Source organism: Microtus oregoni, unplaced genomic scaffold, assembly GCF_018167655.1.
Source record: "Microtus oregoni isolate MIOR12 unplaced genomic scaffold, Mior012 000004F_ref0000308, whole genome shotgun sequence".
NCBI lineage: Eukaryota > Metazoa > Chordata > Mammalia > Rodentia > Cricetidae > Microtus > Microtus oregoni.
In genome coordinates, this window is record NW_024543063.1 from 57,345,771 (window position 1) to 57,364,853 (window position 19,083).

At 40.7% G+C, this 19,083-nt stretch overlaps 1 protein-coding gene across 1 annotated transcript in view; it reads right to left on the reverse strand.

The window, feature by feature from the left end:
- The window catches only part of Nup93 (nucleoporin 93), a 103,099-nt gene that overhangs the window by 71,333 nt on the left and 12,683 nt on the right, over positions 1 to 19,083 (reverse strand). The window contains exons 2-3 of the mRNA XM_041650065.1: positions 15,394 to 15,586; positions 2,804 to 2,921 (exon numbers count right to left, since the gene is read on the reverse strand). Of these exons, the coding sequence (XP_041505999.1) occupies positions 2,804 to 2,921; positions 15,394 to 15,572 (297 nt within the window). The 5' untranslated portion in view covers positions 15,573 to 15,586. The remainder of the gene's footprint in view (positions 1 to 2,803; positions 2,922 to 15,393; positions 15,587 to 19,083) is intronic.

Below are 19,083 nucleotides of genomic sequence, written 5' to 3' on the forward strand. Positions count from 1 at the left end.
TCATAGCTTATAAAGCTATGAGCAGCGAGGTCCTGACCAGCCTCTGTCAAGACAGTGTGCCAGCCTTTCCTTTCATGACAATGTGTTCAGGATCTTATAAACAGACATGACAGTTCTACTCTAATACCTGGCATGCGGGGTTATGGTACAGTACATTCATGTCTAAAAAAATTCACTATTTTAAAAACAAAAAATTCATACATTATACAAAAGTCAATCAAGCAGGATGTAGTGACTCACTTGTAATTCTATCAGGTGTATGATAGATGAACGACAGACCACCAGCTATACTTGACTTCTTTCCAAGCAACTGAAGATGTCCAATTTTACTGTTATCCTCACCAGAAGAAAGAGAAAGGACGAGCACTCAGTGCTAAGAGTGGCACTACATTAATCAGGCTCCAACATGATACTGCTAGACTAACATAACAAGTGAGCATAAATCAGTGGTCTCAACCTTCCTAACGCTATAATCGTTTAGTACAGTTCCTCATGTTGTGGTAACCCCCAAACATAAAATTATTTTTTTCTACATCATAACTATAAGTTTGCTACTGTTATGAATCATAATGTAAATATCTGATATGCAAGATATCTGACATGGGACCCCTGTGAAAGAGTTGTTTGACAACACCCTCAAAGGGGGTGCAACCCATAGACTGAGAATCATTGGCATAGATCAACTGAGCCACATATTGTAATTAAAACCATCAACTTACTACTGATAAACTTGAGTCAGAAGCCCAGTTCAAAATCTTCTCAGGCCAAAGCTATATCTTTCTTCTTTCTTGGCAAGAAGATGAAGTTTACAGTAGCCTAACACTACCAAGTCTAGGCTTTTTTTTCAGGTCTAATTGATGAATTCCCAGTTATTTTTGGGGTGGAGGGTGAGACGAAAACCCAGTCAGTGAAGCACCTGCCTTGCAAACACAAGGACCTGAATTCAGATCTCCATAACCCACATAAAAAGTTGCAAAGGTGGGTATGCCCATACTCAGCAATGGGAGAGTATAGACATATGATCAGGGAGGCAAAGAAAGGTGGGTCCCCAGAAGCTCACAGGCCAGACAGTCTGTTTTATGTGGTCAATGTCCAGGCCAATGACAGATTCTTTCTCAAACAAAAGATAAAAAGTGACTTAAAAAATACTTAAAGCTGTCCTCAGGCTTCACATATCTGTAACTTCCAAAATCACATACATGTGGGCAAACACACTGAAACATACACATAATTGTACTGGATTAAATATTTTTCATTATTTATTTATTATGTATACAATGTTCTGCCTGCTTGTATGCCTGCAGACCAGAAGAGGGCACCAGATCTTATTACAGATGTGAGCCAACTGTGGTTGCTGGGAATTGAACTCAGGACATCTGGAAGAGCAGCCAGTGCTCTTAATCTCTGAGCCATCTCTCCAGCCCAACGTTTTGCATTTTTAAAGCTATTCTGGCAAAACCCAAGTAAAAGAGAAAAATCTAAAAACTAAAGCAACTTTAGTTTTAAAGTTCAAAGATTTCCCTACACAAGACTAAAATTCACAGCAATAATCATTTCAAATTAAGAAATTGTTTCTGATGCGACTGAGCATACACTGCTGGGAAACCATCTAACAGTGCTGAAGGAGGATGTTCTTACATTAAGCAGATGACTAGATATGTTGATTATTCACAGTATTTGAGTTCTATCCCATTCATGCCATATCATCAGTATTAAAGTATTATCATAGAGCACCAGCAGTTGCACTTCAGATTAGGTAATGTTTGTTATAAAAGCAAAATAAAAATAAAAACTTCTAGATTTTTGTATTTTGGGAACATAGCAATAACCAAAGAAATCATGAACATTAGTAATTTCTAATCTCCCCTCAAAAGAATAGGTTTCCAAATTAGAAAAATTCTGAAATGTAGTCACCAGATGCACTATCATGGGTCTTAAAAAGAATTTGGAATACAGTATCAATTTAGGCCCAGCTTATAGAGAACACAATTATCACCCATTTCTTCCTGAACTTGCCTTTTTATTTCAAAGGAAATCTTAGGAAATAAGGCAGGTGGTGGCATAAAATTACCACTACTCAAGAATTGGAGGACCAAGATCACCTGAGGTCAGACCCTACAAGAGTGGACCTCATCTCAAGCAAACAAACAAAAACAGAACAGGTAAACCAATGCAAGCAGTACAGCATGCACTCCATGGAGTGCTTTCATTCCTACACAAAACAATCAAATCACGAGGTTTCGCCTAAACAAGCTTACAGCAGTTTCTGACTAGATAAAATAGCAATCAGCAGCTAGGGGCATGTCAGGCTCGATGAGACTGGGTGCTCTATTAGGCCATTTCCTGGTATCACTAATGCAGCCAAATACTTCCTGGAAATCACTGAGCTGATTGCAATAAATAGTACTTTAAGCTCCAATACAAGTAAGATGTAAAAAGAAATGTGAACAACAAATAGTAAAATTATCTGAATCTAGTAAATCAAGCAAGAGAAACTGAATGACTCCTGTCTCTGCACCTTGGATTAAGCCCAAGTAAGTCAGTAAAATCCGTTTTCAAACCAGAATTATCTAAAAAGTACAGGATGGAATCGCTTTCTTAAATTTACCCACAAAGAGCACTCTGAAAACAACCCAATGATTCCCCCTCTGATCTCCAAACCTGAGTCTCCTGTTCTTTCAGTATCTAAGTAAGAAGAAAACTGATAAAGAAAGTGGCAGTCTTAATTCAGCGGTGAAGAAAGGGCCAAGGCCTATGGCCTGGGTACATGCTCCAGGCTGCTCTTGCAGCTGGCAGCTCTTACCTGAATGTCTGTGTCCTTCACAGGCTCAAGAGGTTCAAAAGTGGTCGCTGCACTCAGACTCTCCAATCTCTGGGAGATGTGGGATATGTCAAGTCCCCGTGACCCAAGAAGAACTGATCTATATGGGGATGTAGGACAGAAAGACAAAGAGGGGAAGTAGTATTAGAGTCTGTAATACATGCCATAAAATACTAGAGCTGTTTTCATTCAAAACCTCTTATCTTGGAGTAAGAGGAAGAGGCCAGAGCAAATGGTAGAGCACCTAACTAGAACACGTCCATCTCCTGGCCAGGTCCTGTTGTACAGCTGATTTCTTACCTGCCCATAAAGGTCTAGGAACTGAAACAGCAGACACACACTACATTTGGGAGTAAGATATCCAAGTTCTAGTAATGACTGAATTAGAGGGAGAATCTTGTTATAGAATGGAATAATACCAACACCACAGTCAGCTCCAAACACTTTTAGAAACCCCTTGAGATAAATGCAATTATTCAGCCCTAGATCTAGACTACAAACCCTTCATCGCCTCTCCATGTTTAACAGCTTCTGAAGAGAAAGTCAGTAAAGCACATTTTAACTTCAGGAGTAGCAGGTCCAAATGCTCACTGAGGAAACTAACTCTCTGGAGTAGCAGATAACTTACTCAGGGGCAGTCAAAACAGAATCAAAGGCTAGTTCTGCATGGCTTGTCTTCAAAATCCAGGTACCATGCCACTGCACCTTCAAATTCCCTCTCTTTTGCTTAGCCAAGAATACAGCTTTTTTTCTGAACAATAAAAGTTTCTGAAGAGAAATGAGAATATAGTCAACTCCATTTTTCCTCTCTAGGCAACAAAACAATGAACAAATTTAAAATATAAAATAAACCAGGAAACTGTACATCAGCTAGAAAGGCTAAAGCAGAGGACTGTAAGCTCGAGGCTAATCCGGGCTATAAAAAGAGCCCTTCTCTCAAAAATCAAAACAAGAAACCAACAGATCTTCCCTAATATCTAAAGCTCTTTGAAAGAAAGAAACTTGGGCAAGTTAGGTCAGCTTTTCTAAGATTTATTTTTATTTTTATTCACTGATGTGTGCACAAATGCCACGTATACACCAGTGCTCAGGAAGGTTGCTGGATCTCCTGGAGCTGGATTCACAGGCCACTTGACATGGCTGCTAGGAAGCAAACCCAGGTCCTCTAGAGGGCAACTATGCTTTTAACCTCTAAGCCATCTCTCCAGCCCATTGTGGAATAATTATTCTGTATTCTGTGAACATGTACTACTCTCATTATTAATATAAAAAAACTGGCTGATAGCTGGGAAGGAAGAAATTGGGTGAGATGGTCTGACAGGGAGAGAATGCTGAGAGGAAAAAGGGCAGAGTCTGAGGAGTCGCCAGCAGAAGCAGGGAGAAGCAAGATGAGCATGCCACACTGAGCAAAGGTACCAAGCCATATGGCAAAGCATAGATAAGAAATATGGGTTAATTTAAATGTAAGGGTTAGCTAGTGACAATCCTGAGCTGTTGATTGAACATGTATAATTAATAATAAGGCTTCATGTCAGTTATTTGGGAGAGGCTCCCAGGACAAGGAAACTTCGCCTGCACCAGGTGTATGTTTTTGGTTTTGGAAGTCTTGCTTTTGTGCCTTTCAATTCAAGAAACAGAAAATGTGCCTCCATGCCTACGTTTATCAGATTACCATTTTTGTACTGTGATTTGGTACCCCAAAATGTCACCAATAAAGTATGTTTTTACCTTGAGTAAGAAGTTAGAAAGTCAGAGCAAATGAGACCCAAGATGATGATGATGGGGATGAAAGAGGAGGAAGGGAGGCTGATGCTAAGGCATCTGAGCCCACACATAATACCTATGAGTGTAAGTCAAGATTTTCAATCACAATCTAACAGTTTTCTCAGAGAAGAAAAAGGGGTTCCCTATGCCTAACTGTATTCTGGCAAAAATGATAGAATAAATTATGCTAATTCAGACAATTCTTCCCTGTAGACTATTAATTCCTTTGGGTCAACTAGGACACCATCCCTGAGGCTTCCCTTCTAAGCTGACATATCTGACATCTCTCTCCTCACAGTCCTTCTTCAGTGCTTCTCGCCTGGTGGCACATCAGAATCACCTACAAAGACTTCTTCCCAAAGACCTAATTTGATTACTCCTGGGCAAAGAAAAATATTAGTATAATACTCTCCCTCCTTTTGCACCAGTTCTACTGATACGAATTTGCTTACCGCAAAACTCATCAGTTAGTTTATGTACAATTTAGTAATTTAAATATCTTCGTATAGATAGAAGTATATGACCATCACCATCAGCAATTTTAGAAAATTTTCATCATCCCCAAAAGAAGGCCCTATCATGAGAAATGCTTCCCTTTTCACCTGTGAGACCTTGACAACACATGTAAATGGAAAAATACCATAGTCTTTTATGACTGGTGTCTTTCTCTTAATGAAATGTTTTTGAGGGTCATCTACCCAGGGTATATATTAAAAATTCATTGTAGCCGGGCGATGGTGGCGCACGCCTTTAATCCCAGCACTCGGGAGGCAGAGGCAGGTGGATCTCTGTGAGTTCGAGACCAGCCTGGTCTACAGAGCTAGTTCCAGGACAGGCTCCAAAGCCACAGAGAAACCCTGTCTTGAAAAACCAAAAAAAAAAAAAAAAAAAATTCATTGTATTTTATACTATACCGCATTTTATGTATCAATTTATTCAATCAGTGGGCATTTGGGCTGCTTCTAAGGTTCTCACTCTCGTGAAAAATGTGGCTCAGAACACCTACACACAGGTTTTGCCTGAATGTTTATATTTCTCTTAGATATAGACCTTGGAACAGAGCTGTTGGATTAAATAAGAATTTTGTGAGGAACTTGGACCATTTTCAAAAGTAGCTTCACCATTTTGTACCCCCACCAGGAATACACAATTTCCACATCCTCACCAACACTTCCTTTAAGACTATATTATCCTAGTCAGTCTCTCTTTTCTGGCTGTTTTTTTTTTTAAAGTAATTAGAACACAAAATTAAAATGTTGAATTTCTTTGTACCTATCACTCAGCTTCAACAATCCACAGATATGATCAATCCTATCCCACTTGTTCTACCTATTTTCCTCTACCACTCAGATTATTTTGAAATAGATTATGGTAGATTGAAGATACTTTCCAATTGTTTCATAATTTGAAAATCTGTGTTCATCTGAAAGAGTGCCAAATAAGACCTTGTAGATGACTGGGATGCTTTCTAAATCTTTTTTTCTTTATAGGTTTTCCCCTCTATCTCATTTTTTTTTCCCTTCTAATATCTTTGTGGAAGAGTTTGGATGTGTCCTGTAAAACAATGTAACTCAGATTTAATTACTCATATGAATCACCTGATTTGTTAAAATGCTGGTTTTGATTCAACAGCTCTGGGATAGAGTCTGATGATAATCACTTCAAAAAAATCGTGTGGTTGTCACTTATAATTACTGATAAAAAGATAAATTCAAAACAAGTGCTAGAGGTCTGATCAGATGCAGGAGCCACTGTTTTGTTGCTATTTGTTCTGGTCACACTTCCATCAAGAGGTATGGACTACCACACACATAATTATTTTTGAGGCAGTTAGTAGCTGCTGGCTTCTTTCGGCAATTGTGGCTTTCATTTATTAAAACCTCCTGGAATTTTATCAGCTGAAATGAATGCAAATGCTGACGAATGACGCATTTTTAAGTGAGGCTGTCATCATCACTGTAGTGCAAGCCCAATCTTTCTCAAGAGCTTGGCTTTGTACCTTTCTCGTGAGGCAGTCTTTCCAACTACCAGGATTATAGTTTGGGGAACTGAGGATTTCAAGGTTTCAACTTTTGAGATTACAGCATTCTGGATCAAGCCCTTCAACAGTATGACCGACCCATCTGGGTCCCCAACAATCCCAGTACTCACTTGGTGAGTATAGCTATATGGAATACCATGTCTCCTGTTTTTAGGGATCTGGGTGTGGGGGGGAACCTCCTTCGTGATAGTCATTTCCCTGTCTGTCTTAACCATGTTCAATTTAGACAAATCTTAAGTATTTTCAAAGCATTTCCTTTTTTAAAGTCAGCAAATATGTACTCTTTTTGGTTGTGGGCCTAGTCTTTAATGGCTCAGCCATCTCACCAGCTCGTATCATTTACTCTTTAAAAAAGAGCTTGTGATATAATTTTCTTACTATACAATCCATCCATTAACAGTATAATATTCAGTGGAAACTTTTTAAGTATACTCAGGGCTATTCAATCATCACTATAATTAATTTTAGGACATTTTCATTGCTGCTAAAAGAAAATCTCTACTCATCAGTAATCAGTTTCCATTTCCCCATTTAATACCCCCTAAATATGGCAGCCCTCATTTATTTTTCTTTTCCTGCAGATTTGCCTATTCTGGAAATCACTCAAACACAATCATACAATATGTAATCTTTTGTAACCAGTTTCTTTTACTTATACTCTTAGGGTTATCCGTGTAGAGCATATGTTAAATCATTAAGCATAAGCATACCTAATGCCCTTTTCTTGCCAAATCAGATCCCATTACACGGTTATGCCACATTCTGTGCATCTATTTATCAGCTGGCCGACACCTGCCATTAAAATTCATGTACAAGTTTTGTGTAGACACATTTACATCTCTTGGATTTATACCTAAAAACAGAATCACTGGGTTATGTGGTAACAACTCTGAACTATCTTCCAAAGAGGCAAACCTACCAACAGTGTATGAAGAAAGACTCACCCAGATTCTTTCAACTTTCTGCACATTCTCACCAACACTATTAGAAGTACTTTTGGTTAGAACCATCCTGAAGCGGTATCACACTGTATCTGGCACTTATTGGACAATGATCTTATGCCATCGTAAAATTAAGTTGTCTTTTTATGAATAAATTCTAAAAGACTAAAATGAAAGAAAACATGGGCCAGTGAGTTGTTATAGAATATTATTTTAAGATGTGTTCCATTTGTTTAACGATGCAAATATGTGTTGCATCTCTTATGCTGCATTTGTTTAACTGTGTAAAGCTGTGTTACTTTGCCTGCCTAAAACAGCTGACTGGTCTAAGAAAGAGTTGAACAAACAATGGCCAGGCAGGAGAAAGGATAGGCAGAGAGAATAAAGAAGAGGAGCAAGAGAAGAGGACTCAAGGGGCCAGCCACCCAGCCACACAACCAGCTATGGAGTAAGAAGTAAAGAAAGGTAAACAGAATAGAGAAAGATAAAAGCCCAGACTGAAAAGATAGACAGGATAATTTAAGTTAAGAAAAGCTGGCTAGTATTAAGTCAAGCTAAGGCTGGGCCTTTTTTTTTTTTTTTTTTTTGGTTTTTCGAGACAGGATTTCTCTGTAGCTTTGGAGCCTGTCCTGGAACTAGCTCTTGTAGACCAGGTTGGTCTCGAACTCACAAAGATCTGCCTGCCTCTGGGATTAAAGGCATGCGCCACCACTGCCTGGCAAGGCCGGGTATTTAAAAGTAACAATAGCCTCCGTGTGATTAAATTGGGGACTGGGTGGCGGGTCCCCAAAAGTGCAAAAGGGTTAAAAACAACAAAACCCAACTACAGTGAGTTGGTTCAGTGTACCCACTGACTGTTCTTGCCACCAAGCTCAACCTAAGTTTGATCCCTGGCAAGTTGTCCTCTAACTCTCATGCAAACATACATATACACGTGCACATGCACAAACACAGACACAGACACACGCTCACACAGACTCAATAAATTTTTAAAAGCTCTGATACGAGTTTGTCTTAGGGGCTGGAGAGATGGCTCAGTGGTTAAGAGCATTGCCTGCTCTTCCAAAGGTCCTGAGTTCAATTCCCAGCAACCACATGGTGGCTCACAACCATCTGTAATGAGGTCTGGTGCCCTCTTCTGGCCTTCAGGCACACACACAGAAAGAATATTGCATACATAATAAATAAATAAATAAATAAATAAATAAATAAATAAATATTTAAAAAAAACTAGTTTGTCTTAGCTAGGGTTTCTATTGCTCTTAGGAGACACCATAACCATAGTAATTTGGGTTTTTTTTTTTGTTGTTGTTGTGTTGTGTTTTTGTTTTTTTGGAGACAAGATTTCGCTGCAGCTTTGGAGCCTGTTCTGGAACTCACTCTGTAGACCAGGCTGGCCTCAAACCCACAGAAATCCACTTGCCTCTGCCTCCAGGTGCTGGGATTAATGGTACATGCCATCATATAGCAACTCTTACAAATGAAAACATTTAATTAAGGCTAGCATACAGTTTCAGAGTTTAGTGCATTATCATCATGGTGGGAAACAGGGTGGCATGCAGGAAGGCATGGAGCTGGAGGAGCTGAGAGTTCTACATCTTGAGCTACAGGCAAATGGAACTGTCTACCACTCTGAGAGTAGCTGGAGCAAAGGAGACCCCAGAATCTACCCCAACAGTCACACACTTCTTCCAACAAGGCTACACCTCCTAATAGTGCCACTCCCTGTGGGGCCTGTTTCTTTAAAACCACCACAAAGTTACTCAGCCTAATAGAAAATGTTTTCCCCTAAAACATATTTCTTTCTTGACAGTTGCATTTGAAGCACAAATGTTTCATTTTGATAAAACTGAACTGATCTTTTTTTTCTTCTGATATATCCTATTGGCCTAATATCCTAGATAGCCAAATCTAAGGCCAAGAATATTTGTTGGTTTGCTTTTGAAGCCCAGGTAGCCCTGACTGATCTTGAACTTGTGCAGACAAGGATGACCTTGAATTTCTGACTCTCATGCCTCCCCCCTCTAGAGTGCTAAAATTATAGGCATGTCTTAGTCATAACTAAGTTCTACTGCTATGAAGAGGCACCATGACCAGGCAACTTATAAAAGGAAGCATTTAACTGGGGGTTTTCTTACAGTTTCAGGTCAGTCCATGGCCATCATGGTGAAGAGCATAGCAGCAGACATGGAGTCATGGCGCTGAAGCAACAGTGGAGAGCTTACATCCAGATCTGTAGGCAGCAACAATGGAAGACTGGACCTGGTGTGAGTCCACCCCCAGTGACACCTCCTAATTCTTCCTAAACAGTCCAACTGAGAACTATGCATTCAAATATGTGAGCCTATGGGGGCCGTTCTCATTCAAGTCACCATGGCCACAACATTTAAGTGAGCGAGGGACTAAACCCAGGGCCTTGTGCATGCTAGGCAAGCACTCTACCCAGTGAGCTACATCCATATCTCTTGAGGCCAGGAAAACTTATACCCACATTTTCTTCTAAGAATCTTATAATTTTAGTTCTTATATTTACACCTACAGTCCGGCTAGAATTAGTGCTTGTGTGTAGAATGAGATAAGGGCCAACTTTATTCCTTTACATACAGACATCCAGTTACCCCAACCTCATTTGTTGAAAAAGACTACTCTTTTCTTGTTCAACAGTATGAACACCTTTATTGGGGGGAAAATCATACATAATCAAATAAACTTTTTAGACATGCAATTCTAGAATTATAGCTGTTATGTTTTAATAAGAGTAGAGGAAAAATCCAAAATTCTTAGAGCTGTTTTAAGATCATAGATACTACATACTACTGACATTTTTAGATTTATTTTATGTTTATAAGGGTTTTGTGTGCTTGTATGTATGTGCGTCACATGAGTGCCTGGTGCATCTAAAGGCCAAATTAGGGTGGGAGATCCCCTGGACCTGGAGTTACAGACAGTTATGAGTCACCATGTGGGTACTAGAAACTGAACCCAAGTCCTCAGGAAGAACACAACCACTATATTTCAACAATCTATTTATCCATCCTCATGTCACATAATCTTGATTAGTGTGGTTTTTGTTTATAAACACAGGGTCATATTACAAATTCCAGGTTGGTCTTGGAACTCACTATGTAAGGCAGGAAGACCATGAACTCACTATCCCACTTTAGGCGCCTCAGTGCTGAGATTATAGATATGGATGACCACACCTGGCAATTTATTGTGGCTTTCTAGTAAGTTTCGAAATTTAAGCATCAGTCTTTTTTTTTCTGTCTTTTTGGGGGCTGGAGAGATGGCTCTGTGGGTAAGAGCTCATTCTTCTAGAGTGGGAGCCAAGAGCCTCAGTTTCTTCACTTGTAATTTAGGAGTAGTAAAGATCATGTAGTTGGCCGGGCGGTGGTAGTGCACACCTTTAATCCCAGCACTCGGGAGGCAGAGGCGGGTGGATCTCTGAGTTGAGGCCAGCCTGGTCTTTAGAGTGAGTTCCAGGACAGTCAGAGAAACCCTGTCTCAAAAAACCAAAACCAAACCAAACCAAAACTTTTTTAAAAATTAAAAATCAAAGAAAAACCAACTTTTGAGACAGATATGACAGCTCATACTTTTAATTTCAGGACTGTAGAAGTAAGAAAGGGGACCAAGAATTCCTGGCCAGTTTGAATTACTTATATAGCTACAGGAGAGCCTGGACAACATAAAAGGAACTGAAGAGAATGGTCATCTAAGTGGCACCTACAAGAACTATGCATCATATAGCTTATGCTCTGTCTATGCAGAAATGTTGATAAGGGAGGAGGAGAAGGAAGAGAGAAAGATTTATGGCAGAAGTGGGGACTTAGGTAGGGATGGTTATACCAGCAACTTTTTGTATGATAGAACTCTACTGCTAAGCTATACCTCTAGCCCAACATTTGGCTCTTAAGGGTAGAAAAGTCCCAAAGTCCCCTTCCTCTGACTGGCCCCAATAATAAAAGTCAGGACAGCTCTACACAATCAGAAAGTCACAGAAGATGGATTCACACTCCAGAGTCCCAAAAGAGAAGAAACAAAAGCTGTTCCCAGTACATACAAAGAACAAAGAGGAAAAGAAGTGGGGGGCAGGGTATCAAACCTCACCTACAATTTACTCACTGAAAAATCTTAAATATATTTATTTCCAACCATGAACATAAATCCCTACCTCTCCTACTTTTCAAACTTTGATAATAAAGTCAGGAGAGTAATGACATCAATTCTCTGGGAACAGAAAGTACCTTATAGCAAATGCCAAAAGGGATTTCTATTGATCAAGCTAAATTTGAATCCTGTTGCCCACTTACTATCTGACTTTCCTTAAGAGAATAGAGACGGCACTGCTTTCACTGGGTTGACTTCCTGTTAAATGACAACACTGTACCTAATAAACACAAAGTGGCCAAAAAGAAGTTTCATGGAATTATCACAAGAAAATTTTTATTTACTATGGAGCTTTGGCCAAACTGTGTTAGCATATACTTTGCATGATATGGAGAACATTATAAAAGATTAGGCAAATTAATAACTTGGAGGATAAGGTTAGGGGAAAAGAGTGATCACCATTTTTTTTCTTTGTACATCTCTAGGTTGTTTGGCTTCAGGTTTAATGAAAAAAGTCCATTGGTCTATGATGGAGGAGGGTCATCTGTCTATGTGTTACTCTCACTGGTTAATAAAGAAACTGCCTTGGCTTTTTGATAGGGCAGGATTTAGATAGGTGGAGTAGACAGAACAGAACGCTGGGAGAAAGAAAGCATAGTAGGTCAGATGCCATGGAGCCAGCCGCCAGATCAGACATGCTGAACTTTGCCGGTAAGCCACCACCTCATGGTGCTACACAGATTATTAGAAACGGGTTAATCAAGATGTGAGAAGTAGCCGATAAGAGGCTAGAACTAACTGGTCGGGCAGTGTTTAAAAGAATACAGTTTGTAGCCGGGCGATGGTGGCGCACGCCTTTAATCCCAGCACTCGGGAGGCAGAGGCAGGCGGATCTCTGTGAGTTCGAGACCAGCCTGGTCTACAGAGCTAGTTCCAGGACAGGTTCCAAAGCCACAGAGAAACCCTGTCTCGAAAAACAAAAACAAAAAAAAAAAAAAAAAAAACACAGTTTGTGTGCTGTTATTTTGGGGTCTGGGCGGAACACAGCCCACCACCTCCTCATTACAGGTCTACTTCCGCTGAAAACCGTGGGGAGACAAATGATGAAGGACACTCACTGACAGTGATAATATTCTGTATTTTAATGGAAATATACACGTGGGTGTTCATTTACTCGATTACTCTCACGTGGCGTAAGATTATATTGTAAGAAACAGACAGCAAACATTTCAGTTTGCAGACCATTTAATCTATTGCAATCACTCAGCTCTGCTATGCAAAAAAAATCACACAGTCAATATATAAAACAAGCAAGGCCATGTTCCAGTAAGATGTAACAGGTAGCAGGCTCATGGGCCACAGTCTGCAAACCCTGCTTTATATACACCAGGCATATTCTCTTTGTGTGGTGAAAAAACTCCACAATTTTAAAAGATCAAGAACACACATACAAAAATGGCACCAAATCTGTTCCTTAGAGCTGGAAGTACTGGCACACACCTATAATCCCAGCTACTCAGAAGGCCAAGGCAGGAGAGTAGTGTGTTGTAGGCCAGTTGGAAATTGTAAGATTTAATTTAAAAAAGTCTGTTCCTTTAGAAATAAAAATGCGTGTGGTGCAGGCAAAACACCCATACACATATAATAATTTTTTTAAAAATTAAAAAAAAAATCACAGAACTCAGGTCAGACTTAAATCTACAATCCCAACTAAGACCTTAAAGACAGAATTTTCTTTCAAAACTTAATTCATGTAACAACAACAACAACAAAAAATCCTACTCAGTTCTCTGTTCTGCCCTCATCCAGCAGGCACTAAAATATTCACATCATACTTTGTGTCCCTGCCTATCAAGAAGATGGAAAAATACAGTCATCAGCCCTCTGGTTTCTTTTTAAGCTCCTGCCCCACCCTATATCCATTCTTTCAATGTTCCAACTTCCTCCTCCCAAAAATAATGGATTTAAGGTAGAAGAGACAAGGAAGAATGGAAATTTACAAGAAAGAGAATATAAGTGATAATTGTTACCAAGAAAACATTTTCCCTTTTTGCTCTTAATGGGCTGTAAGGCTGATGCAATTAAATTATAACTATAGCAACTCAGCGGGTATCCATGGGCTTTTGCTCCTGTAGCATCTTTGCACAAGCAGAGGCTGCCTGCTTAAATTAGGGCAACTGCAAGCAGTCAGGAACAGAAGTTTGGAGCCTACCAGGAAGGCAAGTTAAGAGAAATATCTACAGGCTGGTTGGTTGCTGGAAGTTCAGGGTAGGTTAGCTATGGGCAGCATTTTGCTACAAGGCTAGATAGTTCAAAAAAACAACAAACAAATAAACACAAGCACAAAAAAATTGCCACAGTTCATCTGACTTGTCTTTATTAATGTCAACAGAATCAAAACTAGTATTTTAAAAAATAATACTCTAGGGGGCTGGAGAGATGGCTCAGTGGTTAAGAGCACTGGCTGCTCTTCCAAAGGTCCTGAGTTCAATTCCCAGCAACCACATGGTGGCTCACAACCATCTGTAATGAGGTCTGGTGCCCTCTTCTGGCCTGCAGACATACACACAGACAGAATATTGTATACATAATAAATAAATAAATATTTTAAAAAAATAAATAAAAATAAATAAAAAATAATACTCTAGAGAAGGTTACAGAACGTACACAGCATACTACTGACTCCAAAGAGCAACCAGACGCTCAGTTCTCAGATAGGAAAGGAACGCAGCCTTCCATTTACTAAATACCTAAGACAATGCCTCTCATTAGCACCAGTCTTTCTCACGTTCACAGAATGAGAACTAAACCAACATTTTCCTGAATTATACATAATCTTTGCGACTTTCTGAACCTGCCAAAAGCTCACTACAAGCACCCTCTTCAACCTTCTCTCTCCAAGCCCCTTCCAGAAATACAGAAATTCTGGACTCAGTCTCACTGGGTTTGAATCTTGGCTCACCACTCACCTGCTGTGTATGTAACCTAAGCAAGTTACCAGCCCTCTCTGAACCTTTGCTGTTCAACTATAATATAGGGATCAGTCTTGATGCAAAGACTTAATGTGTAAGGAAGTTTCTAAAACACAATCAATAACCATTAAATCACATTTCTCAAAGAAAGCGTTTGGTTTTGAATTTTCATTGGGTTTTTGTTTTGCCCAACCAGGATCCTCTGCACACTCCATCATCCTATCCTGCTATGCTGTATGACCCCGCCAGTCAGCATTTTTCCTCCAACTTTTGTTCTCCTGGGGCTTGCCCACCTTCCTGCTGTACAATCAGCTGAAGGCCTTTCAGAGGCAGCCCTGGGGTCACTGGCAACGAACAGACAGAATCACTCCTCACTTGATGGCTTCTCCTCACTGACCATTCATCAATTTTTCCAATCACCCTTGAAAACTGTTCAGAGCTGAGTACTTTAGGCAGCACTTCTGTGCACGGCCCACATCTAACACACTCAAAGAGGCTATTTACGGCTCAAAAGCCATGGACCCAAGCAGGAACTACTGAGAGCATTTTATACAGAAAACTCTTCCACCCACTTCACCTTCACACCTCTGCAGATGATCTGGGCTCTCGTGCAGTTTTGTGGCTGGAACTCTAAAACCTGAGAGAGGCAGTTCCTGACTCAGAGAGTCAGTTGTGACTGCCATAGAAGAAACTGTTCCTGCCCCCAAACTACCCAGCCAACAGCACCTCCCCACCAATACTCACGCCTTGACATCTGCTGTCTCCTGGGATGTGCGTGTGAGGGTACGGGAACGCAGGCGCTCACCCGCTTGCTGGATCTCCTGTAAATTCCGTTCCACGTGTGGAAGCTCAGAGATACCTTCGGTCTCAGCAGCAAGCTGTTCAGCCTGCTGAAGGAGCTCACCAAACCCTTCAGTATCCATTGGAGATGCAGGTGCTACATGAAAGAAAAAAGAGCTACGTCAAGGAGGAGAGAGGTTTCCATCGCTGCTTCAATCTGTTACAAGATTAATAAACCTCCAGGACTTTTCGTAAACTGAAAGGGACACAGTTCATCAACAACAGGAGGTGTTCCTGAACACAGCTCAAGAACAAGCCTGACAGAAAATGAGTCAGACTGCGGACAGATCATTTCTGTGCATACTGATTTCACCAGCAGGTCAAAGACAAGCCATATTAAGCCACAGGCCAGAGTTCCTACCTCCTCCTGCAAATCCAAAGCAGGTAAGGAAATGAGTTATCAGTGCAGCAAGTTCCAGAAAGCCTAAAGAACAATCCCTCTATACTTCCAATCTCTCCATTTATCTTGAGGGAAGAAGGCCTCATTAAGAAGGAATTGCTATAACCTAAGGCCTTATGTCATAGGATTTTCATGGTAACTCCAAACCATGGAAACTCAGATATAAACCCAGCACACACCCTGCAATGATTTGGCTGACCTGAGACCAGAGGAATGCCATGTATCTTCTAACTCGGCCTCACTTTATTCTGACACAACCATGTCTTCATTAACATACAAGATTTTCTTTTATTATTCATGCCTGGTCTTCATTTACACAACCTCACAAGGTAACTGAAGGCCTCATTCCGTAGGACATCTTACTTGTTACTGCAGCTACTAACAGTAGTTACATTTATAATGGCACCTTACTTAGAGTAAGCATAAATGACAAAGCCACCTGCTTCTCTAACAACCAATGGAAAGTGCTGTCAAGAGTGTTGCTCCATGGCTTCAGAAGATGGCTGAAGAGGTGGGGTGCATTTGCTATTGCGATCAGCTTTCAATTCTTGAGACCCACATGGTGGAAAGAGGGAACTGACTCCAAAAACAACCCCTGCAAGTTTTCCTCTGCCCTCCACACGTGGTATGTTATGACTCCACAAATACATACAAACACACATACACATACAGCTGATCAGCAGCTGGTTAAGAGCACTGGCTGCCCAGGACCCACATGTCAGCTCTAAACCAACTCTAACTCCAGTTTCAGGGGATCCGAGACCCTCTTCTGGCCTGAGGGAACTGCATACATATAGTGCACAGACATACATGCAGGCAAAACAAACATACACATAAAAAAAATCGTTTAAGAAAGTGCTGCTATTTGCCATGCATGGTGCCCACCTTTAATCCCAGCACTCAGAAGGTAGAGGCAGGTGGATCTCTGAATTCAAGGCCAGTCTGGTCTACAAAGTGAGTTTCAATACAGCCAGGGCTGTTAACACAGAGAAACCCTGTCTTGAAAAAACAAACAATGACTTATTTTGACGTGTGTGTTTGTGTATCTATGTGAGTGTTTACTATGTGGGTAGATGAGGGCTTTGGATCCCCTGGGGATTGAGTTACAGGGGTTGTGAGATGCATGCTGAGATTTTTCAAACTTGATTCCTCAGGTAAAGCAGTTTTTAAGACGAGCATTAAAGGGCATTAAATTTAAAGGCAGGTTGCAAGGTTAAAACAAAAATAGTGCCAAGCGGTGGTGAGAAGAGACTGAAACTTTTAGTTCTGCCATCTTCATTCTCCCACAAGCAGTGATAGTCAGGTACAGTGAACTGTACTGTGTGTGTATGTGTGTGCATAATTTTCTAGGAAGTTTAAAGACTTACAGTGTAAATGATTTTTGTTAAAGATTAAAGTCAACTTAGAACTTCATGAAGAAAACCAAAATGTTTTCAATATGATACTCTGAAAGAAACTATTTTGTATTTGGGGTTCTTTTTTTTTTTTTTTTTTTTTGCTTTTGTTTTGTTTTGCAAGACATGGTTTCTTTGTGCAGCCATGTCTTTCCTGGAACTCACTCTGTAGACCAGGCTGGCTTCAAACTCAGAGATCTGCCAGTCTCTGCCTCCTGAGTGCTGAGATTAAAGGTGTGCACCGCAATGCCAGCACACAATATCCACTGGAAGTCTTAAACCAAAAGCACACATAAATTTAAAAATAAATAATTCTTTTAATATTTATTTATTTATTTATTTATTATGTATATAATATTCTATCTGTGTGTATGCCTGCAGGCCAAAAGAGGGCACCAGACCCCATTACAGATGGTTGTGAGCCACCATGTGGTTGCTGGGAATTGAACTCAGGACCTTTGGAAGAGCAAGCAATGCTCTTAACCTCTGAGCCATCTTTCCAGCTCCCTAAATAATTCTTTAAAAACACTAAAACTAGCCAGGCAGTAGTGGCACACACCTTTAATTTTAAATTAATTTTTAAAAAAACAGGAACATAAAGGAAATGCCTGGCATGTCCACATTATCTCTGTAGGAAAGGCAAAGGCCTGGGAGGATTGTTCTTGGTTCTTTTCACATAACCAAAGATGGTAAGACACAACACCAGGTACATTCCCCCATGGTACTTGTATTTGCATAAGCTAACTGTAAACATCACCTCATGTTGTGCTTGCTTTAATAATAAAAATAAGAAGTGCTTTGTTTGCACTACTCCAGGCTCAAAGGTCTGGGGTCTCCTAGTACCTCACTCAGATCCTTTGAACCTCAAGACTTAGTCTTGTTGACCACAGGGTGGGTCAACAGATGCTGAGAAAATAACTGAAGTTCATAATTTCTCATGCTGGCTTGCATTGCATTCACCTGCCATTCAATGTCTAAACAATGTATGCACCATGGGGCACATCAATATTCTTAAAAGAGGTGGATACAAGTACATGTGGTTTGAATGTGAAATGCTCCCAACAGAGATGTGTCTGACCACTTGGTCGCGGGTAGTGGTGCTTGTTAGAGCACATTGTGGCACTTCAGCAGGTAAAGACCAGCCTCAGTCTATTCACTCAAGCCCTGGCTTGTGACTGCAAAGTTCCTGATAGCATGCCTTCCCTGGCATGATGGGATGCAGCTCTCAGACAATGAATGTCTCAGTTAGGGCTTCTACTGCAGAGACGAAGCACCATGACCAAAGCAAGTTGGGGAGGAAAGGGTTTATTTGGCTTACACTTCCACATCACTGTTCATCATTAAAGGAAGCCAGGACAGGAACCCAAACAGGTCAGGAACCTGGAGGCAGGAGCTGATGTAGAGGCTGTGGAGGGGTGCTGCTTACTGGCTTGCTCTCTCTGGCTTGCTTATCCTGCTTTCTTATAGAACTCAGCAACCAGTCCAGGTATAGTAGCACCCACAGTGGGCTGGGCCCTCCCCATCCCCTATCCATCACTAATTAAGAAAATGCCTACACAGCTCATAACCATCTGTAACTCCAGTTCCAGGGATATAACACCCTCTTCTAGTTACCTCTCCATCAGCACCAGGCAAACACATGGTGCACAGACATACATGTAAGCTAAACATCTATAAAATAAAATATAAAGCCGGGCGGTGGTGGCGCACGCCTTTAATCCCAGCACTCGGGAGGCAGAGGCAGGCGGATCTCTGTGAGTTCGAGACCAGCCTGGTCTACAAGAGCTAGTTCCAGGACAG